The following is a 14,933-nucleotide window of genomic DNA, read 5'->3' as shown; positions in this document are numbered from 1 at the left end:
CTCTTCCAAGCCATTCCGTGGTAGCTTGCCTTTTGAAAATTGCATATTCATCATACAATTTATCATTATCAATTATGGGAGAAAACGCTTTCCCATCTATCATTTTTTGAATGCCATAAAAATTTCCAAGTGTTTTCAACTCATTAAGACCCATAGTTTTTCGTGCTAAAATGCTTGTAGATCCGGTAGACATGTTCATTGGTGATAACATTTTCAATGCGGAAAGAGTCACCGGATCTTAAAGCCTCTTTTTTATTGTCTCTATCAATGCCTTAGAAAACAAAGTTTGGAATTGTATGGCTTCAATTAAGTCCTCACCATCAACACTTCTATCGATGAGGATGCTTTTATACATATTACCTTTTGTGGCATCTCGTAAAACTGAAAGCATTCCTTTTTCTCTACCATATTCTGGAATAATTGGATAATTATCGTTATCCTTCTCAAAACCATTCAGATCCATCATAACATGATGTAAAAATTGTTCTTCTATCTCCCCAATGGCTATCATAGCCAAACCTCCAATGCATGTCACATCCACATATTCCTTTTGGAATTCCATACTTAATGTAGACATGATCTTAAGTACATCTGCAAGGAAGTGAAGCATATACACTACTTTAAAGTTTCTTAAACTCAAGAATACATTGTATGCATCACTTTGCGATTGCAAAGTCTTCATCAAGGGTTCATACACATCACATACCCTCATGATAGCACCATGCCGACTAAGCCATCGTGTCTTCACAATCCCAAGAATATGCAAATGTGTGTATTCTAATGCATCTTGCATCTTACTTAATTCACCTTGGCGCATTGAGCTCCTCGAGAAATGTGCAGCCACCCGATTCACAAGGGCATCTAACTGCTTGCATGTTTCTTTGACTTCGACGTTCTTTGAAGCCTCTTGCACACACAAGTTTGTTCGATGTGCACAACAATGTAATGAAGTCATAAATGGATTATATGACTTCAATCTTGTAGCAACACCTGTAGACATACCTACCATAATAGATGCTCCATCACTTCCAAATCCCATCATTTTTCTAACATCTAAGTTCCACTTTTTTAACAACGCTAAAATGTTTTCTGTTATTGTTTTTGCTGTACCATCCTCTACTTCAAGTACCCCTAAATAAGAGGTTCGTACTTGCCTTCCTTCCACAAATGTAGCGTAAAGGATCAAGTTCTTGGTCACACTTACATCGGTAGCTTCATCTACCATAAGCCCAAACCAAGGACTTGTCCTCAACCTTTCATATATCTCGGCTTCAAGAGCCTTGCTAATGTGCAAGATAAAGCTTGCACAAGCCTTATTATCATTGTACATTCGTGGAAGGCCTTCCACACCACACTCTCTTAATAAACGTAAGAGGTTTTCCAATTTTCTAAATGCCAAATCCTCTTTAGCTATAAAATATGCACATTTAAACAATTTTTCAACTGCTAAATCCACACTAGCTTTTTTCTTTGATGCACATTTTTCAAGACCATTCTTGTCTCGTTCTTGTAACAAAATGGCATCTCGATGGGCCACACTTCTTGCATGTGCTTCTAATGCAGAAGTCTTAAAATTTTTTGCACCTGTTTTTCCAAATAAGGACTTACAATGTGGGTCATTCCTACAATAACTACACCATAGAAGCCCAGTTTCTAATCCTCTTGAAGCCACTTAAATTTAGTAGGCCAATCTTCTTGAAATCTTAGTTTCGCCTTACTAACTCTATTTATCTCATTAATTGACTCTTGAGAGTATTGTTGGTCTTTTATAGGTTCTTCTAGAGACACATCTTCATTAGAAGATGACATGTTCTTCCTAAAACAAGGCATTGTATGAAGGCTCATTTGTTTTCCCTTGCCTTTGCTATTTTTGTTGTGCGACATACTGTAACAATAAGGTAGAGTATATTGAACAATCATAATCTATCATTTTCATTTACAAGAAAGGGAAACATACATACACAATCCATGTTTTCCAAAGAGAATAAGAAAATTAAAATACCTGGAATATATGGAAGATTGCGAGGCTATAAAAGATTGAGTTTCCATTATGGATCTTCCAATCTATAAAAAAATAAAGAAGAAAGAGGAAGCCTCACATTAGCTTACACGCACATGCAAATGATAAATAATACATATCTTCACTATTTACTAGTTCATCTCTTTCTTAGCGTGTTCGATGCAAAACGCAATTGAAACTCTTAAATTGAATGTCAAAACCTCAAAATAATTTCACTATCAATGAGACATACATGCATTGTCTTCGTCCAATGCATGCATTGTCTTCGTCTCATGTTTGGGTCATAAAGTCAAAAGTTTGAGCAATACATTGTACACATCATACATGTGTATCCAAATATGCACAAAGTGGCCTCGTGGTGTTTACACTAATTATGCTACTCTATCTTGACTTGTCCTAAACTTGTATGCTACTCTTGGATCTTCATACAAATCTATTTACATAGAGACAATATGAAATACATGAGCATATGTAACAATTCTTGCTACATCTATATTGAAAGCACCACTTCATCTTAAGGTTTATGGTAAGTTTGTTTAAAGTAATTGAAATTACCATGCAATGTATTGATTATGAACCGTCACTACAACATTGGTTAGGGACTCATTGGTTTAAAGCTTAGCAAATCAAGCGATATAAAACCGAGAGAACATGGGTTAGGAATCAGGATGACATGTTATCAAATCACTTGCTCCAACTCGTTCCTAATGACATCAACATACTCTCTTAGATATGTAGTTCCACATCTTACATGAAAAAAATGAGCAAGACCATTGACAAGTACACAATTGTTCGCATTCGGCTCAAACTAGGAGACAAATAGACGGGAGAAAACGACAACTAGTAGCAAGTTATGAAATCTATGTGGGAGGGGAATACAAACAAATGAGCATTTCATTGACATATGCTATGCATGCTATATTGGAGGCAATTACCATTATATATTTCGGGACAAATTCGGACCATTGTACCAAATCACGGAGTGCGAAGGCCCAAAAAGTTTATGATATTCTTTCTCATGGTTAAACACACTTGCCACGAATCATGGGCCCATGCACTTCTCTCCTCTTCTTTGCCTTTTTTTGAAAACAAAAAAACAGAGGAAAGCAGAGCCTTTGTTTCCCTCTCTCTTCTTGTTGACTCTGATTGTTTTCTGTGTATCCAACAGCAGCAAGCAAGCCATCTTAAAACTTTATAAGGTTTCACCATTAAATTAGGGTCTCAATCCCAATACAGGCCTAATTCTGAGAGAGTCTCAGTGTCCTTTTGAAAGCCTCAAACTTTCATACCCTGATTGACAGAAGAGGCACTCTGATGCTCTCAAAACATACAACAATCTCTTTTGATGCCCCTAAAAAATGATTTAGATATATCTCCAGCTTCTAGCTTCCATCATCGTTCTGAAATCCTAACAGCCATATCCATTGGAGCAGCTAGCTGCAAAGATGTATGAGGTAAAGCACTTATAGATCCAGCTATGGAGATGAGTTAATCACTTGAAACTTTCTTTCAAGGTCTTTCTTGTTCCTTTGCAAGAATTGTTAGCGAGAAAGAATTATGAGGTTTCAAAGAGAATGTGGTCATGTGGATGATGGCAATACCATGATGGTTCATGAAAATGATAATGATGGATGTACCATGGTTCAGGATGATGATGATGTGCATATCATATCTCATGATGGTGGTGATGATGATGATGATGGCAATGGGCACACCATCATTCATGATAGGCATGCCACTTCTCAACAGACCATGTTTCATCATGAGTATGTGCATACCATGATTCATGATGATGATGGGCATGCCATGTTTCATGATGAAGAAGAAGAAGAAGAAGAAAATTCTAGTACTCTAATTTCTCTCGCCCATGTTCTGAAATAATTACCGTAGTTTACGGACATCCACTGTACTTGCCTCTAGTACAAAAAACACTATTTCTCCAGCGGGAAAATGAACGTTGGAAGTAAAGGCAACAATAATTCAGGATTGCAATCATCAGGCATTTGAGCAAATATTCATGGATGTCATTAATTATTGTGATAAAGAAACAAAACCTTCACAAACATAGCTATTAAAAATGTGCATTTTATGTATAAAATGCATTTTAGAATACTTGAACTATTTAACATACATTCTGCATTTTACAACTGCCATTTCAAACTGGTCTTGTTCTTATGAACCTAATTGGAAATTTTTAGAAACTATAGTTGTGCACTCACCTTGCAATAGAGAGCGACGAGCGGCGATTGAGCGAGCAGCGATCAACGAGGAAGGAGGAACGAGTAATGATGAAGTCCGAAGGATGGAGTTGTGAGAAAAAACAGAAATCGACAGAGTGAAATGGAAATTGACAGAGAGGGAGACAGAAATCGTCGTCAGAGAGGGAGAAAGAAATCGTCGACAGAGAGGGAGACAGAAATGAGAGAGAGAGAGAGAGAGAGAGAAAGAGGAGGGGGGGAAAAAACACGCAAAGGGGGAAAAGGGGGGAAAGGCTCAAGAGTAAATGAATATGTTTTTTTTTAACCTTTTTATTTTTACAAACTATATAAATAGCCGGTTCAAAAAATATGAACCAGCTAGATTCCGGTTGGTAGGAAAACCTAGCCGGAATCAATTCCGGCTGCCCCCCACCTTGGCCGGCAAAAGTCCCAACCCAACCGGAACGCTGACACTGTTCCTGGGACTTTGCCCAATACTGGTCACACCCATTGTAAGTAGTGTTTTTTACACACATTTATTAATATAATTGTTACCCGGCTGGCAAAGGACAACAAAGACTAAAATGTGAAAGGGATGGTTATTTGGAATCTATTTTAATTAAGTAGAATAGATTATGATTATGTAGTGAACGGACGGACCGGAATCGGTCTGCCGATCCGGATCCGGACCGGTTCCGAATAGGTGCCGGTTGGCACCGTTTTGTACGCCGCATCGGTGACCTATATAAAGGCCCGATTACAATGTAAAACTTTGACGGAGAATTAATATAAGCTTCTTGTTTTATCTTCACGTATTGATTACCGTTCTGTATTAATTGTTATATCTTACGCGTATATTAAGTGAATGCCTTATTGGTAAGTAGCCAATTAAGTTGGATTAATCGTTGTGTCTTAAGTTATCTCGCCGTAACACCCCTTTGGTGAAGTGTCTTCCAGAGACACCCTGTGTTAGGCCATTGTTCGGTCCTAAGGATTAACACAGTTTTTGGCGACCACGATGGACACAGTTTTTGGCGACAACGATTCCTACACAACTGCAGCGAACATCGACCGGAATGGATGACGCGACCAACGAACGACCTGGTTACGGAGCGAGCAAGGAAACTTGCTGAACGGCTGAGGAAGCGAGAGGCTTTCCAGCAAGTGGCAGAAGAAATCAAAGCGGATCGCTCATTTTCCAAGGTGATCCGGAGAGTGGCCAAGTAATCATTTCGGTTACCACAAAACGCCTACCCGGACGAAGGAAGCGGCCTAAGCAGCCTCCAGGAAGCAGAATCCCTTCTCCAAGCATTGGCAACGGGGGAAGACGAATCCAAAGCATTTTCGGCATTGGAATCGGGTTCAGACGGGGAATACAATGCGTAGATGAACTACCGCAACAGTAACGACACCCCAGGCGAACCAGAGGACGAGGAGTCGGATACCTTGCCGACATCGGAACCAGAATTGACAAGGTTGGAACCTTCGGTACCAGAAGTCGACCACACTCCGGAACCAAAAGTCGAGGACGAGAGACCTCCGACATTGGAAGTCGAGGAGGAGAAGCCTCCGACATCGAAAGAGGAGCAGGAAAGACCTCTGACGGCGATAGAAGACCGGGAAAAACCTCCGACACCAAAAGAGGAGGAACGACCACCGACACCACCAGCCCGTGTACCGACACCAGACGATGATATGCCGTTCCAATATCCTAGATACCGGGATGATCTGGACGCGGAAGCCCACGTCCATGCATTTCAGCAGACCTGGGAGGCAAACCATGCGTCCCAACGCTTAAATGCAGCCGAAGAGGAATGCTCAAAAAGGGCAGAGTTCGGCATGACCTTGGAGGAACCGGCCGCCAGATGGCACCGAACACAAGATCCCAGCACCATCCCCATGTTTGAAACATTAAAGACAATTTTTTTGCATTTCTTTCACAAGGAGATGGACCAGCGGGAAATGGTAGGCTTATTTTATAGTATCCGGCAGGAACCAACGGAGAACATTCAACAATTTGTCATCCGGTTTCAGCGGATCCACAGTCAACTCAACCAGACACCGCCGAAGGAAGAAACAAAGGTCATATTCTTAGCAGCCCTCTGGGAACCCTTATGTACGGTGTGCACCGTTATTGATTTCCGCACTAGCAGCATAGATCAAGTGATCGGCCGAGTTCGGGAAATGGAAACCTCAAGTTCATGGCTAACCATGGGCGCACTTCAACGTGCACTACCACCGGAAGAGGACCTCCGTTTCCGGCAAGCAGTTTAATGTACGACATGCCTGAATGCCGTACATTCGGTGCTGGAATGCACCGTGCGTTCCCAATGCTTGCTCTGCCACTCCAGAAGTCACACAATGGAACGATGTGAGTATAACTTGTTAAATCGGCAAGCACCACCGGTTCGGCAAATTGAACCACGGAGCAACCAGGAGGAAGAAGAAGAACGATGGCGGCGAGAGGAGCGCTACCGACCGGCACAAGATGTCCGGTACAACGATCAAAGAGATGCTTATGACCGGTATGACAGACAAGATAGATCTCGGGACTATAATGGACGGTATGAGAGATACAACCGGGATCACTCCCCTGGTTACAACCACCGACGGGACGACTATGGGAAGTATGACGACCAACACCTCAAGGTTACTGAAACAAAAAGAATTTCAAGAAACATCATTTCAACAAAAAGGGGGGTCATCCACGAGAACCGGAAAAGGGCGCTCCAAGCAGCCAACCGGACCAAAACCAAGCACTTACCACAGGACCTCCACCAAGCACACACGCCGAATCCAACAACACCCGGAAGCCGTACTGCTATTATTGCCGGCAAGAAGGCCACTATAGTAATCAATGTCCGACGAAGAGCTACGACAAGCGACCAACGGTGAACATGGTAGACGCGGAAGTCGCGGACATACAACAAGTCACTACAAGATCAAAAGGCAAAGCCACAGAATGGGAAACTCAAGAAGCCATCCGGAAGCAGGCAACCGAATGGGTGAAAAAGGCAAATGAGTGGAATGCGGCAGAGCTCGAACAACAAAAGGAGAATGCCGAAGAGCTCACCGGCCCGGGGCAACCCGAAAACCAAACATGACAGGCGTTACAAGAATGCCAAATAACGTTGCCGTTAGGCCGGCTATTGCAACTAGTACCACGCTTCACGGAAGGACTGAAGACAGGAAGGACAACAACTGACACACCACTGGCTTCAACATTCTTTTTGAATTCGAAGGAAGGACCGGCAATGGTGGACACGAGCAGTCCGGCAATCACAACCATCGTGAAAGGAAATGAGATACCGGGCACGATTATCGATGGAGGATCCAGCGTGAACATGATCAGCCTCCGAACGTGTAACACTCTAGGAATCTAGAACTGGGAACCGTGCCCGTTTTGGCTTCGGATGGCGGACACAAGCTCAGTACGGCCGACCAGATTAATATGTGATCTGGAAGTGACCATCGGGGGTCACACATTTCGCATTTCCGTAGTAGTTCTCCAGCTACAGGCTCAGGGAGCTTACCCACTATTGTTGGGATGCCCTTGGTTAAAAACAACACACATCAAGCAAAACTGGAGGAAGAATATAATTACGTTCCGGCGTGGAAAAGGGAAAGTATGAGTACCGACTCAACCACGATCCGGTACCGGCAAGGAATCAACACCGCTATATGTGGAATGTGTCAACATGCTGGAAGGATTGGCGGACGAAGAGGTCGATCAATACTTACAGGAAAATCCGAAGATCGTACCTCTGTTCATGATTGATGTAGTCGAAGCAGTATCACCGTACATACTGCAACCGGACGAGACCGACGAGGAACCGGATAAAGAAGCAATCCGGGAATTATGGCAAGCACAGGAGGCACTGGAAAAAGAAATGGCAGTCTCGCAGCGCGTGAAAGCATCCCAACTAGAAGAGGTAAACCTAGGTACCACAGAGGACACAAGACCGGTGCACATTGCCAAGGAAATGACATGGAGAACAAAACAGAATGATCACACTCCTAAAAGAATTTCACGATGTGTTCGCCTGGTCCCACGAGGACATGCGGGGACTCGATCCTCAGTTGTATCAACACCAGATACATCTAAGTAAAGATGCCAAACCAGTAGCGCAACGACGTTACCGTTTTTGTCACCGAATGGGGAGTCTTTGTTGCTGTAGTGATGATGTTCGGACTGAAAACGGCACCGGCAACCTTCCAATGGATCATCATGGAGATTTTCAGAGAATTCATTCTGGCATTCATGCAGGTGTTCTTGGACGCTTCACTGTTTATATAGCCAGGAAGGGGATCACCTTCAGCACCTCCGACTATGTCTGGAGAAATGTAGGGTTTACCGACTAAGCCTAAACCCGGCAAAATGTGTGTTCGGAGTAACCAGTGGAGTGTTACTGGGCCACATAGTGAGCAAGGACAGTATCACAGTGGATTCAGACAAAGTAAAAGCAATCTTGGAGGCACCGGCACCAACCACGACAAATGCACTAAGTCGGTTCTTAGGACAAATTCGGTGGCATAGCCGAATGCTCCGGTATTTGGCAGACCTGGCTACACCACTGCGTGCTGCAGTACATCAGACACCGTTCCGATGGACGGACACAGAAGACCAGGCTTACCAGGCACTAAAAGTACTGTTGTCATAAGCGTCGGTGGTGCAACCTCCGGATTGGTCTAAAGAGTTCCATGTGTTCGTTGACGCGTCCGACATCGCAATCGGGAGCGCGCTGATGCAACTGATAGAACCGAAATGGTACCGGCCAATATATTATGCCAGCCGAAAGCTGTCCCAAGCGGAACGTAATCATTCCACAACGAAAAGGGAGGCTTTGGGTATGATCTACAGTGTCATCAAGTTTACACACTATCTGTTGGGAAGGAAATTTTCCTTTCACGTAGATCATTCGGCGCTCCTCTACTTGGTGTCCAAAGCATCACTCACCGGTAAGCTGGCTTGATGGACGTTACTATTACAAGAATTCGAGTTCGAGATATTCCACCGACCCGGCATACAACATGCGGTAGCAAACTATTTAAGCCGGTTAGATTCCGGCGAAACTGGTGATGGAGTCCCAGACGACTTTCCAGATGCAGAGCTGTTTAGAGTCACAACAGAAACGACAATGGATAGTACGGTCCCAGAGGAAGACAAGTGGCTCACCAACATGCACCAATTTCTAAGCAGCGGCTTACCTCCGGAGGAGATGAACAGAGACGAAAGGAAACACTTAGCGGTTCAAAGCCGGCACTTCTGTCTATTACAGGACACACTGTACCACAAAGGCGCAGATGGCATATGGCGGCGTGCAGTGCGCATCGACGAAAAGGAAATAATATTGCGCGAAGCACATTGCAGCGTGGATGGAGGACATTATGCTGGAGACTCTACGGCAAGGAAAATATGGCAAAGTGGACTATGGTGGCCGACAACATTGAAGGATGCAGCCCGGTACGCTAAAGAATGCGACCTATGTCAACGAATGGGCCAAACAACCGAACAAGCCAGAATGCCTCACCAGCCCGTGCTACCGTTAGAAACATTTCAGAAATGGGGGCTAGATTTTGTCGGTCCATTCAAACCACTGGCAATGAGAACTGGCAACCGGTACGTGATCGTTGCTACGGATTACTGCACAAAATGGGTGGAAGCCAAAGCACTACGTGACAACACCGCGGCATCCACGGCAAAAATTTTATATGAATGCATCTGGTGCTGGTATGGATGTCCGATAGAGCTCATAAGTGACCAAGGTGGGCACTTCTTAGGGCAAGTAGTGGAAAGTTTGACGACATTTTATGCGGTGGTACACAAACGGAGCACTCCCTATTATCCGCAAGCCAACAGATTAGTTGAGTCAACAAATAAAACACTACAGAACATCCTGGGAAAAATCGTCAATGAGAACCGGACGAATTGGGATACAAAGCTACACAGTGCACTCTGGGCCTACCGAACGGCATATAAGACAAGTATCTGCACAACACCGTTTCGCTTAGCATTTAGATTGGAGGCAGTGATGCCGGTAGAGTTCCAGGTACCGAGTTTACGAATATAGATTGGAAGCAGTGAACGCCTAAATGAGAAGGAATCAAAAGCTATCCGGTTAGCCGCGCTGTGCGAATTGGAAGAACACCGGCTAGCCAACGTCATGCACCTAGAACTAGAGCAACGGCGAAGGAAGGCGTTCGTGGATTGTCACCGGAAAGGGAACGAAAAGATGTTCGGAATGGTTAAGCCGGTACTAGTATTCCAGACCCGGATGGGTAAGATGTCGGGAAAGCTACGGTTTCGGTGGACCGGACCATACTGGATTACGTTGTCGTGAAGAATTTTGGCCAGAGGCAGAAACCGGGAAACATTGGCTACATCGGCGGGGTGCAGCGTGTGTACGCACCCATGTACATTTAGTGTGAATATCGAGGGCGCCTTTATGGCGCCGAAGAGTAGTCAAGTCGGGGCAGACGATCCCATGTAAGGCGGGATTTGTCCCACATTGTAAAGCATCCCTTTCCTTGTTCTATAAAAGGAAGGGAACGCCCTTTGTGAAAGGGTTGCCCATTTTGCATTAGAGGGTATACCGTTAGGATTAGAGTTAGCTTCTTCTTCTCCTTCGTGTTCGCTTAGGGTTTGCTGCAGCTCATCTCTTGTGCAAGACCCCGCTCGGCGCGACGAGCCCGAGAGCTCCCCGACGGCGGCTTGACAGCTGACGACTGTTGTAAGCTATCTTGGTCCGGCTCGAAGCCGGGAATGTATTCTTCATATATATACATACATATACGTTTACGTTTGTCTGTGTATATTCGCGTCGCTGTTGGCGTCAGGTGCTTACCCTCTCCTGCGTTTTCTGTACATAAGGCGCGAGTCGAGTTGAGCTGTGTGTACGAGTGTGTGGCTGTGTGTGTGCGTGAGTCGGTGTTAATCTCTCTCTCTCCCTTCGGTTGCTTCCGGTGTGTTTTTGGGATGCCCCAGAAACAGTGAAGCACGACTTCCTACGCTCCATCGCTATCTAGTCCAAGACCCCCGTGGTCCCGCCTTTCTCCACGCACGCGCGTAACAACGCGACAACGCGTGAGTTCAACGGTTCCTACCAATTAGGGACACTCGCCGGCGAGGTTCTAGGTAAATGGGTCAATGGGTTCCGACTCAAACCATACAAGGGACCCATGCTAAGAAACCCATTTGAACAAGTAAAGGCTGACACAGAACCGAACATCGGTAAGTTGGAAGAGACGGCAACACGTTTAGCCATCGGCAAGAGGGAGCACGAGTCGACAAACGACAACAACGACGCAACGGCAAGTAGTCCAATGGCCGGCAAGTTCCACAATCCGGATAGGGGTCCAGTGGGACCGGATGCGCATTAACAAAACCATTTTTATCTTTTAAAAAAAATAAAAAAATAAAAAAATAAAAATCAAAGTAAATCATGCAAGGGCGAGGGGTGAACAGACACATGCAAGAACAAGGAGTGAACAGGCACTTTGCAAAGGTACGAAGTGGGCTATTAATAGGGTATTAAACCGCCGCCACATGGCACAACATTCTATTTTAGTACACGACGTGCACACGCGCAGGTAAGAAAAAAACAGGTGCCAACATGCAACAAGAAAACCCCCACCACATAGAAACCTTCACATTACACGAACAAAGGAGCACAAACACAGACAGGCGATTGAAGATCAGTAGACGCGAGCCCACGCACACAGAGCCCCCTCGAACACACCCCTCACCAGCGCTCACCGACCTCGAAGAAGCCATGGACTGCCAAGCACTCTTTGAAGCAGCCAAGAAGTGGCTAAGGCAACACGGGTTAGAAGGGTTCCTCACAATCATGGAGGCGCCACCGCACCGGGAGGCAGAGAAGATAGTCAAGGAAATCGACACGGAGGACACCATCCATGTGTTGATTGGCCTTCCAGAAGGGGGCATCTTCACTATCGACAACCCTACCCCGGAGCAGCTCCGAAAAGATTTTGGGGAATACTCTTTGGCCAGCAAGGCCTATCGGACACAGGGCGGCGAAGATCCACTCTTTTGAGAGATTGCCCTGGTGCTCCATGAATTTGGACATGTATACCCTCGACCCTCGTGCATGCCTTAGAATCGGGCCGGCTTAATCATAACAACATATGAAGGCGAGAAGGTGGACTGGCCGGTACTGATTGCAGATGGCCTCTGTGCGGCTATTGACTCTATCAGAGGCAAGGAGGGTCAGAAGATATGGACGGCAGTGGCGCAATGGCTCACCCTATTGGCGCCACCTATCGAGCCCGTCAAGACCACGAAGCGGGGAAGAACAACCGAAGGCACCCTGAAAACGGCAGCAGCTGTTGGTTTCTTAGGCAACCAAAGGGAAGGCGGCCGACACGGTGTCGCGAAGCTTCGCGCGTGCATGTAGAAGGGCGGGACCACGGGGGTCTCGGACGAGGGAAGAAGGGAAGCCGAGAAGACGATTCTGGACGCGTTCCAGAAGCAACCGAACGGGAGAGAAAAAGAGAGAGAGTGCGCGCTTGACACCGACTCACACCCACACACACACACACCACCACCGACCCAACTCACGCCCTTATGTACAGAAACGGAGGTAACAGAACACCAAAACACCCACACAACACCGGTCCGCAGAACCCTCCATGCATTTATTACAAGACTAAGATACAATACTGGTATCGAGCCCGACCTAAGTAGCTCAAGTTACAACAGTCGTCTACTGCCAAGCCGCCGGTCGGGGGGGGAGCTCTCGGGCTTGTTGTGCCGAGCGGGGTCTTGCACAGAGAACAGGCAGGAAACAGGAACACGAGATGCCAAGGTTCGATACTCAGAACAACGAAGAGGAAGAAGTAGAGAAAAGAAACGAAACCGTAAACAAGGGGAAAGAAAGAGGAAGAGAGAATGTTTCTTCCCCTAACGGTATACCCTACGAATGCAAAAATGGGCAACCCCTTCACAAGAGGCGCTCCCTTCCTTTTATAGAACAATGTGGGCGATGCGTTATAATGTGGGATAAATCCCGACTTACATGGGATTCTCTATCCCGAGTTGACTATTCTTCGGCACCATAAAGGCGCCCTCGTTATTCACCCTAAATGTACAAGGGTGAGCGCACATGCTGCACCCTGCCGATGTAGCCAATATTTCCCGGTTTCCGCCTCTGGCCGAAATTCTTCACGACATCCGCCCCCACCAAACCGCACGTCCACTGGTACGTGCCAAATCCGATGAAGGGTGAGATATTTCGGCTGGTGAGAAACCGGTCAACCGTAATCCACATCCCGGCTCGTTGCTGGTTTGAATCGTCGGCTTCGGTTCTTCCTTCGCGCTTACCTCCCCGTAGGATCGTTCCACCCGTCGATGGGTCCTTCGCCGCGATCTCCGTAGTACGCATACTTTCGCTGGCCCTTGTTCGGCCGTATGCATGCCCTACTCTCCACCGTATGCCCGATGTCCTCCGCTTGAGGAACACCCGTAGTGGCCCGCTCGTCCTTCGTCGACCATTCGTGTTGTCCTGATTGCCGTGCCATGTTGTTTCGTGTTGCCTTCATCCCCTTGCCGCCACCTTCCTTCTCCTTGGTCTTACGTCGCAATGTCGGCTCGGATTGCCAAGGTCTTCGGGACGGTGTGGAGGATCCTTCTCCAATCTTCTTCGCGCGACCTCCGAACCGTGCAACCCATTCTTCGCACTCGCCTTTCCGCTCCGACACCTCCGTGTGCCGCATATCCTCGTCCGTTGTTCGGCACTGCCTGTGCCGCACTCCGGTTCTTTGCACACCTTGTCGGCCCCTTTCCCAGCCAGATCATGCATCGTCGCTCATCCGCATACCGGTTTCCTCCGCATCTGAGGAACACCCCATAGTAGTCTGCTTGGCCCTTTCCGTCTTGCGCTGCTGCAACAGGTCTTGAGTCTTCCGCTTGCCGTTGTCCCCTCGCCCCCACCAGCTTGTCATCCCGGGCTTGCCGTGTCAGTCTTCGTTACTCTGACTGTCTTGACGAGATCTACGAAGCGGGTGTGGAGGATCCTCCTCCGGACTCCCTTGTCATCCCCTGACTGTGCAGTCCACTATACACCCGTCACCTCGTTCCCGACACCTCCCTTGTGCCGTCTTCCGCTTCCTTTGTTCGGCACCGCCCGTGCCGAACACCGTCCCGTAGTCACGCTTCGATCCGACCCACGATGGCCACTTGCAAGACTCTTGTTCCGTCCCAGGTGTGCCTTTCCGGCCCGACACACCTCCCCGTGTTTGCACCTACCGGCTCCTTCCGAAACCGTAACCGGCCTGTAAAGGTTTCGCACTTCGTCCGCCCCCCCGTCTTACTGACTCCCGATCCGCTATCTCGTGTCGACGGGTCCCGTTCCTTGCCGCCACCATCCTTCTCCCTAGGTCTCACGCTGACTCTCGTTAGCCGGCTGCCGGAGTCTCCGAATCGGTGTGAGGGTCCCATAGGACCGGACTCCGTTTCTCTGCTTGCCGAAATTCGGGTGTCTTCTGTCGGAGTCCTTCGCGATTCTCCTCGTGTCTTCCGCGTAGCCGGGTCCTGCCTTCGTGTTGCCAGGTCCCATTTCCCGTCGCCACCAACCTTCTCTCTCGGTCTCATGTTGTCACGTTGGCCGAACTGCCGGAGTCTCTGGTTCGGTGTGGGGATCCCGTAGGACCGGACTTCCTTATGCCCGTGACCTTGCCGGTCGGTTCGATTCGGTTAG

At 47.0% G+C, this 14,933-nt stretch overlaps 1 protein-coding gene across 1 annotated transcript; it reads right to left on the bottom strand.

Annotated features, from left to right (window-relative positions):
• Positions 1-238: 238 nt before the first annotated feature.
• LOC147858146 (uncharacterized) lies at positions 239-1,809 on the bottom strand. Its single transcript, XM_087327585.1, has 2 exons — positions 1,719-1,809; positions 239-1,584 (listed from the first exon to the last, which is right to left on the bottom strand). The coding sequence occupies exons 1-2, from the start codon at positions 1,807-1,809 to the stop codon at positions 239-241; spliced, it is 1,437 nt and encodes a 478-aa protein (XP_087183711.1).
• Positions 1,810-14,933: the final 13,124 nt, after the last annotated feature.

This window comes from Azolla caroliniana, unplaced genomic scaffold, assembly GCF_043228905.1.
Source record: "Azolla caroliniana isolate FFs.n. ecotype wild unplaced genomic scaffold, voAzoCaro1.0.p SCAF_11, whole genome shotgun sequence".
NCBI classification, from domain to species: domain Eukaryota; kingdom Viridiplantae; phylum Streptophyta; class Polypodiopsida; order Salviniales; family Salviniaceae; genus Azolla; species Azolla caroliniana.
Note: the sequence above shows the minus strand (reverse complement) of the source record. Positions and strands in the feature narration are given on the sequence as shown.

Coding starts and splice junctions, on each gene's coding strand:
- LOC147858146 (XM_087327585.1), bottom strand. CDS start 1,809: ATGTCATCTTCTAATGAAGATGTGTCTCTAGAAGAACCTATAAAAGAC. Junction 1,585..1,718: donor TAATGAGATAAATAGAGTTA/GTAAGGCGAAAC, acceptor TTGGAAAAACAG/GTGCAAAAAATTTTAAGACT.